This window comes from Pseudorasbora parva, chromosome 4, assembly GCF_024679245.1.
Source record: "Pseudorasbora parva isolate DD20220531a chromosome 4, ASM2467924v1, whole genome shotgun sequence".
NCBI classification, from domain to species: Eukaryota; Metazoa; Chordata; class Actinopteri; order Cypriniformes; family Gobionidae; genus Pseudorasbora; species Pseudorasbora parva.
Genome location: NC_090175.1, coordinates 8,215,709 through 8,235,456, shown reverse-complemented (window position 1 = coordinate 8,235,456; position 19,748 = coordinate 8,215,709). Strand labels below are relative to the sequence as shown.

The following is a 19,748-nucleotide window of genomic DNA, read 5'->3' as shown; positions in this document are numbered from 1 at the left end:
AATCCTCGGGAAAAGAGCAGGATACACACACACACACACACACACACATACAGTTAGTGATGGGCAGACCGAGGCTTCATGAAGCACTGAAACAGTTGAAGCAAATGTGCCGAAGCTTCGAAACAACACCCGACACCCGTCTCCATGACGACATCTAGTGGACACTGGCGTGTATTGATCTGAAACCTTGACAGTGATCTACTGTTTGTAAAAAAAAACAAAAAACACGTTTTTAACATCTGTCTGACAACTACTTGGTTTTGTAACCTGTAGCATCATCATTGTAATTAACTTTTTTTATTTAATTTTGTTTTTGTCATGAAAAATGTGTATTATTAAAAGAAATAAAGCCACAATGTGTCATTGGTTACATAACATTTTTATTCAAAAATATGAATTGCTCTGCATGGTGTCAACTTATATATATATATATATATATAATAATTTCAACTTATATATATATATATAATTTCTCTAGCATTTGAAAGAAAAAATTCTCACAAGGTGGGACACTTGTTGATGGCATGCACAAATTTTTTAGCAAGTAAATACAAATGAGGGAAAATTACTGAAAATTAAGTTAATGGTTCATGCATTCTGGGCCAATACAAATACTACACACATCTCACTTTATGTGGTGTTTCCAAATGGAAATACTCCCACACCAGATGTAGTGTCTGTTATGTGACATCTCTCATGTGGAGCCTCCGCTCCATATCACTTAAGAATATCTTCTATATATTATATATCTATAATTCTAATTTAGCCTATATGAATATGTCACCTATATCTATCCTAACTATCTGTCGCTGTCTATACCTACCAGTCAATATATCTCATTTAAATCTAGCCTAAATATAACTAACCAAAGCTCACAATAAATCTCACTTATATCACAAAATCTCTCTCCTCCCACAAAAACCCACGAGGTGAAGATGGATTAACTTCACTTTTAAACTGTGGGGAATGAGGTTCATTCAGATGTGTGTACTGTGTGGTTTGTTCCCGCCCCTTTAATCAAAGCAGTCTCGACAGGCGCACCTGATGAAACACTTCGGTGCTTCGTTTAGCGGTAGTCACGTGACATGGGTGAGTCGAATCACAGCTCGGAGCAGCGTTTCGAAGCATCCGCGCTTCGGGATCTCGATACAGCGTCGAAACGTCAGTTTCGCGTCAGCCATCCCTACATACAGTAACAGACTGTCAGAGAGAGAGATCGAGCCTGTGGTGTGTGTGTGTGTGTGTGTATGTAAGAGCTCCAGATGCTCGCGGTCGGATGCGCTCGTGAGGATGGACACTTCCCTCCGGACTCCTGAGGTAAGAAGATGACTGACAGCTGCGCGACAGCTAGCCGTTAGCACCGAGGCTAATGCTAACATTAGCCTGCTAGCATAGCCAGTGTTAATCAATGGGACCTGATGCTACATTGAGTTACATGCTAACCTATAGAGTTTGGGCTTCTAAATGACCCGGAGAACAATAACACGACTCTTATGGCAACTTTTTTCATTGTTCAGAAAGAAACCGCTTGTTTTGACAGCGCGAAACACCTCATGTTACGCTGTCAGGTGTAATTGCACTGCTGTGATCAGGCTAACGGCTAACTGCTAGCCGTAATGTAAACATCCCCAAAACCGATTTGATTCCGTGGGAGAGAATAATGTCAGTTTAATCCAGATTTAAACACAGTTTAGCCTAAACTAATCCTCTCATCTGGTTATTCTGGAAAGTTGTATCAGTTTATGTTCTATAGGCCTGCTTTTTCATATTAAAATCAGCTCATTAATATTAAATTATATTGTATTATTGAGTTAATAACTGTACTCTTAAAGTGCGTGTCTTATGTCCTTGAAAACTGCCGTTAAGTATACAACAAAATGTAATCAAACGTTGCTTTTGTACCTCAGAAGAGTTATAATAGTACAGTCATCATATAAGAGTAATATGAATATTCAGATATGATTATTATAGTTTAGGGGGACCAAACGTCCTGTCCTGACTCTAATATAACACGCTTATATCCATTTAGAGGGGGCATACTTTAAATATTTAATAAGGAATCTTTGAGTAAACTTCGGGTATCATGCCGAGTGTCCTGGTTTTCGGTAATCAAAATATGGTCATCCTATTCTGGTTACTTATGGATTTAGTGCTCTTTAAATGACTTTATCCTTATGGGAATATTTAGTATTTCTGTCACTCTGATCAAATGCATGATAAGGCTTCATTGCGTGTTAATTTTTATTTTTTCTATTTACAGTAATAAACCAGAGTAGTACATCATTCAATAGGAAATCTGTATGCTTTTTTTGTATTTGTGCAAGAATAGAGAAAGCTTTAAACATACGGGACACTAAAGTGATCTGAATGTAAATCGTGGTTTGGCGGAGAACTTCCTGTTTATTTAAAGTGGCATGCCATTGTTTGACCCGCCTTCGAGCAAACAACTCTGACAAAGTCCCCAGTACAATAGACCTTTGCGTTTGCTCGACTCTCTAAGTGATTACATTCAGTGACTTTTGGGTTCATTCTTGGCGTTCGGGATTGATCTGGTTTCCCTGCTCCACCTAAATCACCACTTCTTCTCCTGTTAGCACTTCATTAGTGTCTGATTTGAAGACAATCTGTCTGTTTTACTCTCGCTGATGGGGTTTGAGTTAGACAACCAGAACCGGTGTCTGTGAATAAGCGCTTGAGGACTATCCTAGTGATCCAACGGTGGGATTGCAATGTTATCGCCGCTTAATAAACATAATTAACACAAATCTTATTCATGTCAAGATTAAGATGATTTATTGAGGGTTGTCTCCTCAACTCTGCATGGTATTAAAGCACAAAACTCCTCATTAAAATGTAATATTTATCGTTAAAATCACATACTCTTGTGTGGAGCATGTGTGTGTTTGCCGACAGCAGTGATTAGACGTAGGATGACTGATGTAGAAAAGTTCAGGAGGAAGCGCTCGTGACTGAGCTCCCTGCTGTTCTCACTGCTGCGTTTGAAACATGCAGCGTTGCAGAAGCTGTGTGTCAGAAATCATTTACAAATTATCCTTTTCCGTTTCGAATGAAATGTAATTACAGTTTTGGACTAATCCTGTGGGCATCCTGACGCTTTAATTATATTGATATCTGTCCAGCAGTCTCACGCGTTGTAGGACTGCACGATTTGGGGCACATTTTGTTCCCCTTGTAAAAATTGTGAAAAAAAAGTGTTTTTTGTGAATATGACTATAAAATAACAACAATAATAACATTTATAATTATGATTACTATTGTTACTCAAATAATAACTTAAACTTAATTTTTTTTACTTTGTTTTTAAAGCTACACTGTGTGATATTTTCCCCCATCTAGTGGTGTAAAGGTATATGACCATCCAGTGAATAATAGTTTCTGTTCCTCTTAATTTCGATTTCGTTTCAACTCCTACGGTGGCCGATTTAGTCATGGCTTCCAGTTCGACCTCTTCGGTGAGTGTTGCAAGTGATGAGGTTACTTTTGAAAACTATTATAATTTGCAGTTATTTAATTTGCCAAATGATCTATGATCAAATTAATATATGTAAAATGAATAATAGTTTTACGTTTTCGTTATTTTTTACCATTTCATTGCTAACATCAGCTATCAGGTTCCAGACGAATGCAAGCTATTCTTAGTAAAGTAACTTTTATCAGTGCTATCGTTATTCTTTATATTATATGACATCACTAGCGTAAGACAAACAAATTATAATGCAATTCAAATATTAATCTCATGTTATCCGTCATAGAACACGGATTTATGTTATAAGGTAAACAATACTTTTTCATCATTGACGCGAGGAAAACTATCCTAGACGTCGTTCTAGTGTTATGCACAGCACACCATGATATAATTAGCCAAGCAACAATAAAAGGCTGAATTAATATTACCTGTCGAGAAGAAAGCAGGAAACGTCGGCGTTCTTTTTAAAATCGTTGCTCCTCATGAGCTCTTTCCATCTTGGAAAGGCCACTCCAATATTTACTTTTGTCTTGTTGATTTGCCCGTTGTGTTGCCGTCTTAATTCTCTTTTCCGTTTCCTTTGGCGACTCTGATACATATCCAGCAATGTTACTAGGTCCCCGACCCGGGTCGAATTCGGTAATCAATTCCGGGACGTGGTTGCTTTCACACAGAAGGCGACCCGGCAATGTTCCGGGAATATTGCGGGTCCGACGTGCAGTGTGAGAGGGGCTTAAGAGTGATCCTCCGTCATCATATAGCAGCCTCAAGCAATCCTCCTCTTCACATTCGACACGGTGCCATCGAGTGTAAAAACGCGAAAAGCGAAGCTTGAATTTACGGGTATGTCCCTCTTTGGCAAATGTACTTTCAAGATGGAGGAGCAACATGGCGACCACCATCCGAACCCCTAACACTTATGCATTTTCAATGGTATATTATAAAATTACGAGAATGCATTATTACTTGAAAGAAGTAAATATACATTAATGAGCACATATATTTTTGAAAGAACTAAGTGATTTTAGCTAAGAATGAACTAAAAAAGTTACACAGTGTAGCTTTAACAAAATAAGAACTATTGCTGTTATAATATTTGACTAAAATAAGTTTAAGAATTTTATAGAACAGTAAAATTACAATAATATTTAAGAAATGTTAATTTCATTTTAAAATGTGAAAATTGTGCTTTTATTTTGGTGGAAAAAAACTAGGGTTGCCCCCGACTAAAGATTTTTCTGGTTGACTAGTAGTTGTTCATTAAAGCCATTAGTCGACTAATATATTAATTTAATTACAGGGGAGCAGAAGATATGCCTATTCTATGTTTAAACCATAGACTGTATTAAAAATATGGACGTAGTTCTGAAGGGTAAAGTAAAGACGCCTGAATAACAGAAAAAGGGCAAAGAGGCGGGATGTGGGCGGAGCTTAGGTGATGTCATGACTAACAGACAGCAGACAAACGGCAATCCATCTGTCACTCAAAGTGGCCACGCCCTTAATTATGCAAAACTTTAAGGCTTTATATAATGTAAACAAATGAGTTATACAAATATTCACCCCCTCACAGTCGTGATGAAGGACAAAATTAGCTGTATAGACCAAAACCACAATTTTTCTCAGGTTGTAAACATGTTTTATTCTGCTGTGAAGTTGAACATTTTAACATGAGGCATAATGAGATTGTGCTCCTTCTGGAGCCGCTCTAGTGGCCAGTTGAGGAATTGCAGTTTTAATGGCAAGTAATACATTGCAAGTCACTTCCGTATTGGCTTCAACAGAAATTGGGTGAGGTTGCCGCTTGGTTCAAACACACGCGTAAAGCTTACCGCAAAGCACTGGCAGGAGTAGCCTATTGATTATGAATGTGTCAAGAAATACAGCATAATATTGTGAGTTTACACAAATAAAAGACTCTTTACAGTTTGGAGTGATGTATTACCAAAGATTATTTTTGGTAATATTTTAAGTATTTTAAGTGGAAAAAAAGCAAGTGATCGTGCCGGCGCCTCAATGCAGTAAAGTGCGCTATACTTTAGCTGCCTTCCACACTTGGATATGCACCTAATAATAGCGCACATTTATCCGGGTTAACATTAGAGCGAGGTCTATGTAAAGGTGTGCTACTACTTGCTTGTCTGAGGTGATGAGCCATATTTAAGATCATAGGCAAACGTTTGGATTTCCAGCCGACCTACTGTGATTACCACAAGGACCCATTGTTGATGATCTGTCCCTCTCAGATGCCTGACATAGCCATTTCCTGTGGAGTATTTTTTTTTCTGCGGCTAACTAACTAATAAAAACTTAGTCGACTAATGGACAAAGTAGACTTTGTACGCACAGGTCGCAGATTTACATTAAATTTTTTTGGTTGTAACTCTTGGCAAGAGATCGCTCAAAACTGCGGATGTGGAGAATGCCTGTGTCCGTGTACGAGTCAAAAGTGTACATTATAAGGCTGTGCATTCGACTGTGAGCGGACTCGTATAAAAACAAAGTATACTTTGGGCTTAAGCCTCTTCTCGTACACTAGCATTTAGTCGACTATTAGGGGACAGGGAGCTCTTTAAGCTTCTCTTTGGTTGACAGCAAATATGGGAAGATTGTTGACACATTGTGTTCTTAAATCCACATTATAAGCAACCCAAATTTAGAGCAGATGATCAGATGCGATTATTAATTGGCACACGGACTACATGTTTCAGAGTGAAGCACAGCGCTGTGTTCATTTACACGAGCAGCTCAGTTTAACACTGGATCTTGGTCTTATTTAGTCTTTTTTTCTTGTTTTCAGTCCAAATATCTAAATATTCTTAAATCAAGATGCAATTACTAGAAAAATAAAATGACATAAGATATTTTTTCTTGTTTTCTGGGGAATTTTTTTCTTGTTTTCTTTGCTTAAAACAAGCAAAATGATCTGCCAATGGGGTGAGAAAAATAATCTTATTTCTGTTTGGGACGGAAACAAGAAACAAGATTTCAATCAGAAACAAGATTATTTTTCTCACCACATTGGCAGATAATTTTAAGTAAAAACTCACTTAATTTAGATTTTATTTTCAACAAAACAAGAAAAAATATCTTATGTCGGTTTACTTATCTAGTAAATGCATCTTGATTTAAGAACTGTTAGATATTTAGACTAGAAACAAGACTAAATTACTGAGTAAGAAGAGCATTTTTTGCAGTGTGTGTAAATGAACACAGGGCTGCGCTTCACTCTGAAACATGCAGCGCATATATTAATCTAATAAAATGGTTTTGAAATATGATAACCACACTAAGCCATCTTGCAATTTTGGTTTTATTTCAATTAATCATGCAGTCCCAATGCATTGATTTTATATTTATGCATTTGGCAGACACTTTTATCTAAAGGGACTTACATTATATTTTAAAGCTCCACTGTGTGATATTTTCCCCCATCTAGCGGCGTAAAGGTATATGACCATCCAGCGAATAATAGTTTCTGTTCCTCTCAATTCTGATTTCGTTTTAACTCCTACGGTAGCCGATTTAGTCCAAGATTAACATGACAATCCCCCTCTTCACATTCGACACTGTGCCATCGAGTGTTAAAACGCGAAAGGCGAAGCTTGAATTTACGGGTATGTCCCTCTTTGGCTAATGTACTTTCAAGATGGAGGGCCAACATGGCGACCGGCACTCGAACCCCTCACCCGTATGTGTTTTCAATGGCATATTATAAACTTACGAGAACTTTATTACTTAACCCTTTAACTGTCACCGTCCCACAGGTGGGACGCTTGGCGCTCTTTTTTTTGATTGCCTTTTTTTCGTATCATATATTTTAGTAATTATCATAAATTAGGTATCTTTCGAAAGCTTACGAACTCAAAATTCATCCTGTGAAAACCGTTTTGAAATCAGATGTTGCGTTACCATGGAAACGGTACTCTAATTTCTTCTAGCGGGTTCCTCCCCTAGTGGGCAGTGTCATGTTTCATATTACGAAATGTATTTTAACTACTTTATAATCAAAATCTTTTCTAATCTTGACAAAACACATATCATTGGAAAGGTCTGAGTCTCAAGGTTCCATATGTGGTGACTGTTTTATGATGGAAGTGATATTTGGACAGAAATTTACAGGAAAATGCATCAAAAAAACAATCAATGGAAATTGAATGACACCCGGTGGCTATTTTTGGTACAGCGCCTAAACAAAATCTCATGGGGACTTCAATTTTTGTGATATCAACTTCAAATTTGGAACACAACTTGGTTAGATATATGCCTTTGATTTTATAGTAAATTTAGAGTAAAACATTTTTTGTAAAATATATATTTTATATAAAATAAAAAATATTTAGTACTGTATTTTTCATTTTCAGTAAATTTAAACTTCCATAACTTTTTCGTTCTTTCATATTTTGAAATGCTTTCACCATTCTTGAATTACAGCCTTTTAAGTTTGGATAGTGCATTTTCATGACTATTCTCAAAAACGGGGGTGACAGTTAAAGGGTTAAAAGAAGTAAATATACATTAATGAGCACAGATTTTTTTGAAAGAACTAAGTGTTTTTAGCTAAGAATAAACTAAAAAAGTTACACAATGTAGCTTTAAGGTACCGTATTTTCCGGACTATAAGTCGCTCCGGAGTATAAGTCGCATCAGTCAAAAAATGCGTCATGACGCGGAAAAAAACATATATAAGTCGCACTGGACTATAAGTCGCATTAGGGCAGAACTGGAGCCGCGCGCATGCGAGCACCCGCGCGCGCATGCGAGCACCTGCTCGCGTGCACTCGCTCGTGCCCGCTTCATTGCATAACCCGAGCAGAAGAAAGAAAGTTTGAAGTGAGTGAGAAACTTGTAAGGGACTGGCGAAAAGCAGAGGTTACTTTAACTGTGAAATGAAGAGAAAAAGAAATCTACTTGCGGACTGTAAGCAAGATGGCCAGAGCTGAAGGAACGAGTCCACAGAGGCTTGAACTCTCTGCCGGGAGAGGCGCAGCCGCGCGAGACGAACGCTGTGAGACTCGTTCTCCGCTGCATGTTTTACTACATGCTGTTTGTGTTTTGCAGAATAACATTTTCTTTATGGGGGCATTTTGTTTGTGTTCAGTCTTTCTAAGTTGTTGTCTATAAGTAAATATTAGGCTACAGGAGCAGCATAGAGCGCATTCTCGCGGCTATATGTTTATTCTTGTCAGTCAGTATGAATTAAATTTGATATATAAGTCGCACCTGACTATAAGTCGCAGGACCAGCCAAACTATGAAAAAAAGTGCGACTTATAGTCCGGAAAATACGGTACATATTTTTTGTCAATTCTTCCCTGGGAATCGAACCCATGAACTTGGCTTTGCTAGCGCCACGCTCTACTGGTTGAGTAACAGGAAAGCTATATTTGAGCTATTAAGCTATAGATTTGCCAAGAAAACATCCTCAAACAAGCACAAATCCAGATCTAGTTGTTGTCAAAAACTTGCCTGTGTTTCATTGGAAAATAGGGATTTGTACTTGTTTTGCTACAGTCTTAATCATGATGCTAATCTAGAGCCTTTGCTAATCTTGCAGGCGTGAGCTCTTGGCCGTGTGTTTCTGCTCCGGGCCCCATGGAGCCCGATGTGATTCGCATGTACTCCTCCTCTCCACCCCCGATGGAGGATGAGGACGAGGACGATGAATTTAGCGACTTCACCGGTGTCCCGAATAGCACCAGCTTCTCGGAGTTTGACACGCCCACCTCGTTCAACCAGTCTCAGGCTCTGAACGCCACCTCGCCGCCGGAGATACTGAGCAATGGGAGAATCGTGGGACTGTCTTCTCAACCCGCAGGGTCTACGAAGTCCAACGGCGTGATGCCCGGCGCTGGCCAGACCGGCACGCCCAATGGCAGGACAGTTAGCGTAGAGGAGCTCAAAAGGCTGAGCGAGCACCAAGCTCACATCACATCCCTGGAGTTCGCATCGGGCTCTCGGACTGACTGCAATGGCACCGCTGAAGTGCTCACAAACGGATTTGCGACGTTAGACCAAGGAGGAAGCCCACCTACGCCACACAAAAACAATGACATTGATGATGATTTCGCAGATTTCTCTGCTTTTTCAAATGCTGAGCCTTCAAATACAGACTGGGAACATTCAAAACAACCGGCACAGACTGACATTAGCGACAGTGTTGAGGTGCGAAGTATCGTGGACGATTCGATAAACACAGGGTTTGGACTCCCTTCCAAAACTGAAAACGCGGAAGGTCTTAGAAACGGGAACTGGAGTTTCCACGAAGGGTCGGATTTAGATCAACAGGATCTAGACGCTAATGCTTCTGATAGGGTTAGCATTGCGCAGCCGCTAGCCCTTAATGGTCAGATTGAGGCTGATGATAACGGGGTGTTACATGACGCTAATGGGGAGAGTGCTGAACAATCAGATGAGAAAGGCTCAGAGAATGAGACCGAAGAAACTGAGACGGAAACTGAGACTTCTTTCGGTCGGCCGCTGTCGACAGACGCGCTCGAAGAATTCGGTGACTTTAGCACGACGGGCTCCGTACCCTCGCCTCCGCTCCAGGAGGACACGGCCACTCCGGCCGATCACAGCCAACTGGCAGAGGACGACGACGAGGAGGATTTCGGCGATTTCGGGGACTTCGGAGACTCGTTTAGCGCGACTGGATTTGCTGATTTTGACCAGCAGGGGGCCAAGACCCACACGGCTCAGTCCGAAACGGCCCTCATTCCCCCGGCGGATGGTGAAGACGATGAATTTGGCGATTTTGATGCATCAAAAGAGCCTAGTAAAACAGATTTGGCAGGTGAGGAAACGACAACATTAGCAGACTTTCCTGAAAGCGATAGTTTCGCGGATTTCAGCTCCGCGCAGGAGGCCGACGCCGGCGATAACGGAGGATGGCAGGCGTTCTCCGATCCGGATCAGAGCCAGATCGCAGGGGAATCGTGGGCAACGTTCGGGCAGGAACAGGATGCATCGAGTACTGAAAAGACTGGAGACGACTGGAATAAAAAACAACCTGTTACGGCGCCCCCTACTGGTGCGGAGGAGCACAAAAGTTGTACAACGGTAGGTCTGATTACCTAAAACACTTTTCTGATGGGCTATATTTACTTTGCATCATTCAGTCCCTTAATTTGTTGTCCTAAATGATGAAAGGTATTGAAAACTGGCAGGACGTTGACGGGAAATGATACAAGATTCAGGAATGTAGCTGCGAGGGATGGTTTACTTCGTCTACACTTTAAAGAAGATTTTTATTTATTTTTACATGTTTTTACATTGCTTTAACGTTTAAGTTTTTTTTTAAAGTTATACAAGATTTAACTCATTTTATTAAGTCAGTTTAACAGAATTTAAGTTCAAATTACTTAAACATCCAAGTTGAATGTACTTAAATATTTAAGGAAGTAACTTTTTTTTTTACAGTCAACGATTAAGCAGAAATAGAGCCTCTCCGGTTTCTCCACTTCATAACTTCCACTATGCAAGTCAAAAATAAAACATTTGCTAACAAACAGCAAAACACAAAAATATTTCAAAACAGAAATATTGCGTAAAATGTTCAGTTTTTAATTGCACTGTACCGTTTTAATAGACACTTTTCAGTAATAAATGAAATTTGATAGAAGTACAATGATGTTCGTAAATTTGGGATTAATTTGTTTCTTCAGCACATGCATTTATTGAATAAAAATACAGTACAAAGTGATATTGTAAAAGATTATTACAAGTAATATTTATTTTAAGCTGTATTTTCAGTATCATTACTCCAGTCTTCAGTGTCGCATGATCCCGAATGATCAGAAATCATTCGTTTAAAAAAAAAATATATTTTTTAATGTTATCAATATTGACAATGTGGGTGTCACATGAATAGAAAGTTTTTAAAAAATGTAAATAGAAATTTAATATTATTATAAATGTCTTCACTGTCACTTTGGATCAATTGAATGCATCCGTGCTGAATAAAAAATTATATATATATATATATATATATATATATATATATATATATATATATATATATATATATATATATATATATATATATATATATATATATATATTAAACTTTGAACAGGTTTGTATGTTTATTCTCTCACTTCACCCACTGTCTTTGATTTAGTTGATACATAATTTTATTAAAAAGGCAGTTCCATATTTCCTAACCATCTTTTTCAAAAGCTGTTTGTTAAAGTCCTCTGTGTTTTCTGCTAAGTCTGCCCTGCACAGCCGTCTGGAGAAGATCTTCCAGGCCAGTTTCGAGCTGGTTGTGGCTCCTCAGGTGGAGGACGAGGTGACCCCGCTGGACAGCTTCCTCAAACCTCCTGACACATCCGAACAGGAAGACGGAGCCAGAGGGACAACCAGCGGGTGAGGAGCTGCGAGTTTGGGCCAAATGCTTTAAAGACCGCATGAAATCAAATTTTACACTTCGTATTTTTATATGTAATATTGTAGTGTTTACTATAAATGATTTATCTGTGCACTTCATTAATTTTAACATTTTATTTAATCTTTGATCAAATACATTAACCTCCCCTCCCCCCTCGAAACGACTTCTCTTCTCTCCCGGTCATGTGCTATTGCGCGAGGGCGGGGCTATCGCTCTGTCTCGTTTCTGTGCCTGTCGCTGAGGCTATTCAAATCGGCCTCCATTTTGTTAGCAACGCCCAACTTCCAACGATCCAATCAGTTCCCGAAGGATGAAATCAAGCCCCGCCCTACATTTTTTCTAATTTCAGAGGCCGTTTCACTCGGATATACGTCACAATAAGAAGAAAAAGACGATCTCATCTTCTGTTTCATGCCGACTTTAATGAAGGAGAAGGGTCTGACTGCAGAGCCACAGTTTTACGCCAGCAGTTCTGACCGCGCACTGCGTCGCGAGAGTCTTATGACTTCGAGATGCGTGTTACGGCACTGGAAGGGAATAAAACTAAATATTTATTTATTTATTTATTTATTTATTTATTTATTTATTTATTTATTTATTTATTGTAATTGCACTTGTTTGATCTGATAGTTATTAGTTAGTGATCAACTAACATAATGAAATGTTTAAAATATAAATTGTAAACATAAAAGGCTAAATAAATGTAAATTAAATTTGTTTATTGTTTATGTCTCCAACAAATGAATAATATACTGACACTTTCAGCCTGTTTAAAAGTGCGTTTTATTTGTTTTCAAGTTCATGAATTTACCCCAGGCAGAATTAATCAACTTGAGGAATTAGTTATCTTGACTTTATACTAATTATAAAAACCTTTGAAATGTCTATTCGAAAGTTAGTTTTTTATACCAGGCTTTGAAAATACATTGTGTGTTTATTATTCCAGACTGATCGTTTTTGGAGAAAACACGTCAAATAAATATTTAAGTGTTTATGACAGCATTGCTTTATATCAGTAAAGGAGCCATGAAGGCCTCCGAGCAACAGGGGACGCAAAAAAATAACAGCTGGAGCAACAATAATCAATAGATTTAGGACAGAATTAAGATTTAAAAATCAAGTGTATCCGCGTGAAACTGCGCATGCGCGGGCAAAGCCTCGGCTGGGGTGAAACTGCGGCTCTGCAGACGGATGTTATAGTAATGAAGTGTTGATTATTTCCCTGTGGTCACTGAAGCGCTCTCTGTCTCCTCCTGTGGGGTGTGTAGGGCACTGCGGGACGTTTGGCAGCAGCTGCAGGACGTCACCAATGCCTACGGCCTGCGCTACCAGTGGGGCGGCTCTCACACCAACAAAACTCTGCTCTGCTCTCTTGGCATTGACACCAGAAACATAGTGAGTCGGGTTAAGGGAAAACATGGAGTGTACTTTATCTGTAAAGAGGAGCTATTGTGCTTTTTTGTACATGTTCAGCTTTCTTTAGTGTGTGTGAGGCTGTGTGAGCATGAGAAAGCTCCAGCGGGAGTTATCTACACTACAAAAAATGCTCTTCTTACTTGGTAATTTTGTCTTGTTTCTAGTCTAAATATCTAAACAATCTTAAATCGAGATGCATTAACTAGATAAGTAAAATTACATAAGCTATTTTTGGTTGTTTACTGGGGGGGGGGGGGGGGGAATCAAAATGAAGTAAGTTTTTGCTTAAAACAAGCAAAATAATCTGCCAATGAGGTGAGAAAAATAATCTTATTTCGGATTAAATCTTGTTTCTTAACAGAAATAAGATAATTTTTCTCACCCCATTGGCAGATTATTTTGCTTGTTTTAAGCAAAAACTCACTTCATTTTGATTTCCCCCCAGATAATATATCTTATGTCATTTTACTTATCTAGTGAATGCATCTCGATTTTAAGATTGTTTAGATATTTAGACTAGAAACAAGACCAAATCACTGAGTAAGAAGAGCATTTTTTGCAGTGTGTATCAGTGTCACTGTTCCTGAACTCTTTGAAACCCTGAGTTTTCCTCCAGGAATGAACACCTCACAATATTCCTCATTTAAATAATTCCCGCCCAAGGCCTGGTTGAGTTAGTTAGTCGTGTGTTAAAACTTGTGGTTATGGGAAGGGGCGGGACATTTCCCAAACACGCTCTAAGGGCTGGACCAATCACAACACACTGGTCCAGCTGACCAATCAGAGCACAGAAGGAGGGGCTTCATAGAGACAGGTTTTTTTTGAGCATTCAATCATGAAAGCATATTCTAGTAGAGCCAAAAAACTAAATCAAAACTTTATAAAGAAGGGCATAATACAGGATTTGAACGGTCATGAAAAACCTGGAATATAAATTTTTGGAGAGGTCATGAAAATTTGTTTCAAAATATTTATTAAAGTTAAACAAACATTGAAACTTCGTAAACGTAATCAACATCATTAGTAATCGTTATTATAATATTAAAAAGCATTAACTGACGATAATGACTCTATAAAGAGTTCCTGTTCATTTTATAATTTGAGTAACATTGAGCTTTTAAGGCACACGTGGCCGTCACTGGGGTGGGACCCTTAAGGGTACATTTTTGTACCTCTAAATCAGGGGTAGGCAGATTCGGTCCTAGAGAGTTTAGCTCTGTTATACGTTCCAGAGGAACAAAATTGTATCTCTACTGTACTTTTTTTCTGAGAGTGTAGTGTACACGGATATTTCATGGAAGGTTAGGTCATGAATATTTGCCTAAAAGTCATGAAGTGTATTTGTAGAAATGTGTATGAACCGTGATAATAGGACTCTCGCCTGTTCTTGTCTCTTTCTCCTCAGCTGTTCACGGGGCATAAAAAGCAGCCTGTAATCGTGCCAATGTACGCTGCCAGTCTGGTGAGTCGAGCCCCCTCGGCTTATTTTAACCGTCCCCTCGAGCTCTTGTGTGTTTAATCAATCCTCTTTGCCGCCTGTCGGTCTGCAGGGGATGCTGGAGCCCACGAAAGAGCCGGTGAAGCCCGTCTCCGCCGCTGAAATGATCGCCTCAATAGCACAATCTCCTTCAGTCGCCTCGGAGTTGAACACCTGTCCGCCGGACACCGCCCAGGTGAGCGTCTTCACCAACCCTCATCTGTCGACACGCAGAATTGTTTGCAAATAAATGTAATGTTGCAGCATATTGTGCTGGCAAAATGAGTGGGAATGTGCACTGGATCATCTCAAACTACGGGCAAAACAAGTGAAAAATGTCACTTTTGGTCGAATTTTCGGTTTATAAAAAAAAGGTAATTAAAGGACAACTCCGGTGAGGTAATTAACAGATGGTTAGCGAGTAGATCGATCTCTGGGATGCGTTTTCATGAATCGAATGTGAAGAGTTTTATCTCTAAAAACAGATTAGCTTATAACGCGAGTGTATGGGGCATAGGATAAGTGAAATTAAATCACTAGTTAATACCACTAACAAGACTCAAAATAGCCTCACACTAACACGGCAGCATAATGAGGGTCCCTACATGCAGACCGAAGCAGTGAGAACTTTATAAGAGTACAAACAGTTTAATAAGAAGATACTTTATAAACACAGTGCATTACGCGTTTACAGACGGCAGCCATCTTGGAAAACAGTCTCCACAAGGTTAATTTTTCCCTGGAGTTGTCCTTTAAGTCGTCATCTAGCGATCCCGATGCTCTAAATAGCAAGTAAACATCTCAAAGTATCTTTATTTGTATGTTTACTGATAGGACCTTTTCATTTGTCCATGAAAACTGCAGTTTTACTCTGCTCGCTTCATGACAACTGCTTCCACTCAGCACAAATTTGGTGTCGTTTTAAAGCGCAGCATCCCAACTTTAGCGAAGTCTTGATGGCACGAGTCTGAACCGATGAAATGTAAATTTCAAGCTCATTGTAAACAAAACAATTGTACTCGTTCTGTAATATTGACACGTCCAAACGTGTCAGACAGTGCGCAATCCCGATATTCACACATAATTACAGTATTTTAAAATATCCGGCGAGTATTCACATCATCTGTTGTGTCTTAAGTGAACGTTTGGTTAACTGTTGGGGAAAAACATCTGATGTGAACATTATATTAGATCCGTGCGGTACAGTAAGTCCTAATATATAGACTGTCTGGCTCAATGTTAATCAAACAATTGTTGAATCATGGAAACAAAGTCGAATATATGTATATAATATAAGTTTTGATTTGGTGTGTGCCAGATTTGGTGTTATTAGCAGGATTTTTTAGGTATGGTTGCTATAGGAACCTTCAGAAAGCTTTAACTCTGACTAAATTGCTGATTTCAAACAGGAGTCATTTTTTGTCAGATTCCCAAAATATCTTACATCATTTTGAAGGTTTTTTTAATAGAGAATATAATAAATTAAAAATTGAAATAACAATAACTCATTTTTGAAGATTTGCTCATTGCGACTCACTTTGCCAGCACGAGACACATATAAAGTTCGATATATAGATCATCCAACTTTATCCACATACATAATGTATATCCAGATAAAGCCATAAATGACATATTGCAAATCTCAATTGCTATGTAGACTATAAAGATGTATTCTTTTTGCACTGCTTTTGTTATTAAACATCCTAAATCAGTAGCTGCCACAATTTATAGCATCCCTTTCTTGACTTATTATTTAATCACACAAAGTAGGATTGAAGATGCAACCAAATAAAAACAGTCCCTCCAGTTTCTGAATACACGGCAGAATCAGCAAAGTGACGCATTTTTTTGCGATCCTGCATAATTTGCCATTTCACTGCAAAATAATCACAAAAATAAATATCTAATTGAACTATCTCTAATTTATTTAAAGCTTTAATACATTGTTTTTATGAGGATTACAGACGTTGGGGTGCTTGTGTGTGGTCTTTGTGAAAGTGAATCTTTCTCGTCTATAGGCCTAAGTGCCGAGGACCGGGCGAATTGATTACTCTAGATGGAGGAATGACCAAATAAGAGTATGATATGCCCGATAACACACAAAAAAAGTTAATAAAAGCGCTGTATACCACAAACTCATACTGTATAGTTCTGTATATTGTATACTTCGCTGACACACAGACCGATGTGAGACTGGCAGAGGATTCGGTGCGTTTGCCGCTGTCAGCGCTCGCGAGTGTGCAGATCTGTTCTATAGGATTAATGCCCTTCAACAATCATAATCAAACACATTATGCCTAAATGTCCGTCTTGAAGGTGTCTTGAGTGAGTAGGTTTGGGACGTGTGACAGTAGGCTACTGGGTCTGTGTGTTAGGCTGTAGGCAGTGATCTTTAAAGTGAAAGCAACCTATATAGCAGCCTATAGGCTACCTCAACCACTGACAAAACAAACAAAAAACAGTAGCCTGACTTAAACCAAATTTTTTTTTTTTTTTTTTTTTTACGACTTTAAAAAAAACACTGTTTATCTGTATCTTTATGTTATATTTATTTGTCCTCATAGCATTTGTTTATTAGTTCTTATTTTATTACTGACTGTTAGCTTAATTAATTATTTGAGAACTTTAGCATTTGTTTATTACCAAACATTTGTTTATTACCAAACTTTAGCATTTGTTTATTACCAAACATTTGTTTATTACCAAACTTTAGCATTTGTTTATTACCAAACATTTGTTTAACATTTGTTTTTGCATTTGTTTATTACCAAACATTTGTTTATTACCAAACTTTAGCATTTGTTTATTAGTTCTTATTTTATTACTGACTGTTAGCTTAATTAATTATTTGAGAACTTTTTATATTAGGCTCCCGCCCTAAGAGATCATGTTATTAAAGCTACACCACTGGGCTAGCCTTTTTTTGTAAGATACCAAAATAAAGAAGATTTGTGCATTTTGTTTGTTCTATTGTTGTGTATGACTACTGTACATCTAACATAATACGGTAAATGTGGTATATTAATTATTTAAAAAAAAAACATTGCAAAATTTTTCGCATATTGATCGCAAAAATCACAAAAAAATATTGCAAAATCTTGGAGGGACTGAAAAAACACGAAATCACTGAATTAAGTCATAAACCGAGTGTTGCACATTAAAAACAGACCGTTTTTTTTAGTACACAGTACACACATATATGTAAACACAAACTTTTATTTTAGATGCGATTGATCAATTTGACAGCGCTCACTTCTTTGCATACTTTTGTTCCCTTTCTTCCCATCAGGAGTCTCTTCCTCCCGTTCAGTTTGACTGGAGCAGCAGTGGCCTTACAAACCCTCTGGACGGTAAAGCCATCCATCGTTTCTCACTAACCTCAGAGAAGAACGGAGAGAATAAGCTTATCTAGTTCTGGATTATCAGTCAATGTGAAACTAACCTGTTGATGAGCAGTCGTACAGTAACCTCCGTCTCTCTTAATGAACGCTTCTCGCTAACACAGACCAGCGCTAATCTAAATCATGAGTTCATCACTAATCCAGATATGACTCCTCAACTTCTGCTTTCCTGTTCTCTCTCTCTCTGTCCGTAACCCTCCTCCTCTCTTTCACCATCCCTCGTTCTTCTCTCTGAAGCGAGTGGAGGCTCGTCTCTGCTCAACCTCGATTTTTTCGGCCCCGTGGACGAGTCGCCCTCTGGCACAGCCACCTCCATACCAGGTTTGCTGTTTAACACTGCTGTCTGTGTGTTATTGATCTCTGCTCTATTCAGACTCTGCTCAACTCCGGTGAAAAAATTACCAAGGGGTAATGCACTGTGTTTATAAAGTATCCTCTTATTAAACTGTTTGTACTCTTATAAAGTTCTCACTGCTTCGGTTTGCATGTAGAGACCCTCATTCTGCTGCCGTGTTAGTGTGAGGCTATTTTGAGTCTTGTTAGTGGTGTTAACTAGCGGTTTAATTTCACTTATCCTATGCCCTGTACACTCGCGTTATAAGCTAATCTGTTTTTAGAGATAAAACTCTTCACATTCGATTTATGAAAGTATCCCAGAGAGCGATCTACTCGCTAACCATCTGTTAATTACCCCTAGAGGCATTTCTCACCGGAGTTGTCCTTAAACTGTCCTTTAAATGACCATTCTCGCATGCATGTGTATGGTAACGTATCACCGAAGTGTGCTGATGTGTGTGTGCTGGCGTGCAGGCGTGGATCCGGAGCTGTACGAGTTGACCCAAGCCAAGCTGGAGGTCAGCGGGGGCGGCAGTAGAGTCGTGGATGCGTTCGCTCGCCTCATGTCCACCGTGGAAAAGACCAGCACCTCCACCAGGTCAGTGAGCCTCACTCACACTGATGCTGCTCGGCCACCAGGGGGAGCCACAGCGCTTCACTTTTTACACATTTTGTCATGTTACAGCCTTATTTTGTTGCAATATTGTCCTGTTTAACACTGAAACTGCTTTGAAATAATCTTCAAAGGGCTGTATAAATAAAGTTAAATTGACTTATTCCAAAATGGATTACCGTTTTTTCCGGACACTAAGTAGCACTGGACTATAAGTCACATTAGGGCAGAAGCGCTCGCTGTGCATAATCAAACAGCAGAAAGAAAGAAAGTTTGGAGTGAGAAACTGTTGAGAGACTGGCGAAAAGCACGAGACAAACGCTGCCAGTGTGAATCGCACTCAGCTGCATATTTTACTAAATGTCGTTTGTAATTTGCAGAATATGATTTTCTCTATGGAGGGGCATTTTGTTTGTGTTCAGTCTTTCTCAGTTGTTGTCTTCAAGTTGATATTTCAGTTTTCAGTAGTTTTCTTCAGGGGTAGGCTACAGGAGAAGCATAGAGCGCCCTCTCACGGCTGTAGATGTAGCTAAATGTTTATTCTTGTCAGTCAGTATGAATTAACTTTGATATGTAAGTCGCACGACCAGCCAAACTATGAAAAAAGTGTGACTTATATTCCGGAAA

The 19,748-nt window shown here is 38.9% G+C and overlaps 1 protein-coding gene across 4 annotated transcripts in view; it reads left to right on the top strand.

Moving 5' to 3' along the window:
- Positions 1–1,274: 1,274 nt before the first annotated feature.
- aftpha (aftiphilin a) overlaps positions 1,275–19,748 on the top strand; it is a 20,728-nt gene continuing 2,254 nt past the window's right edge. For 2 of the 4 annotated variants that reach the window (XM_067440747.1, XM_067440748.1), the window contains exons 1-9: positions 1,275–1,317; positions 9,044–10,548; positions 11,702–11,856; positions 13,147–13,273; positions 14,700–14,756; positions 14,845–14,967; positions 18,061–18,121; positions 18,410–18,493; positions 18,983–19,106. In XM_067440747.1, coding sequence (XP_067296848.1) covers positions 9,082–10,548; positions 11,702–11,856; positions 13,147–13,273; positions 14,700–14,756; positions 14,845–14,967; positions 18,061–18,121; positions 18,410–18,493; positions 18,983–19,106 — 2,198 coding nt within the window. In that variant the 5' untranslated portion in view covers positions 1,275–1,317; positions 9,044–9,081. The remainder of the gene's footprint in view (positions 1,318–9,043; positions 10,549–11,701; positions 11,857–13,146; positions 13,274–14,699; positions 14,757–14,844; positions 14,968–18,060; positions 18,122–18,409; positions 18,494–18,982; positions 19,107–19,748) is intronic. The other 2 variants (XM_067440749.1, XM_067440750.1) reach the window with 1 other exon arrangement.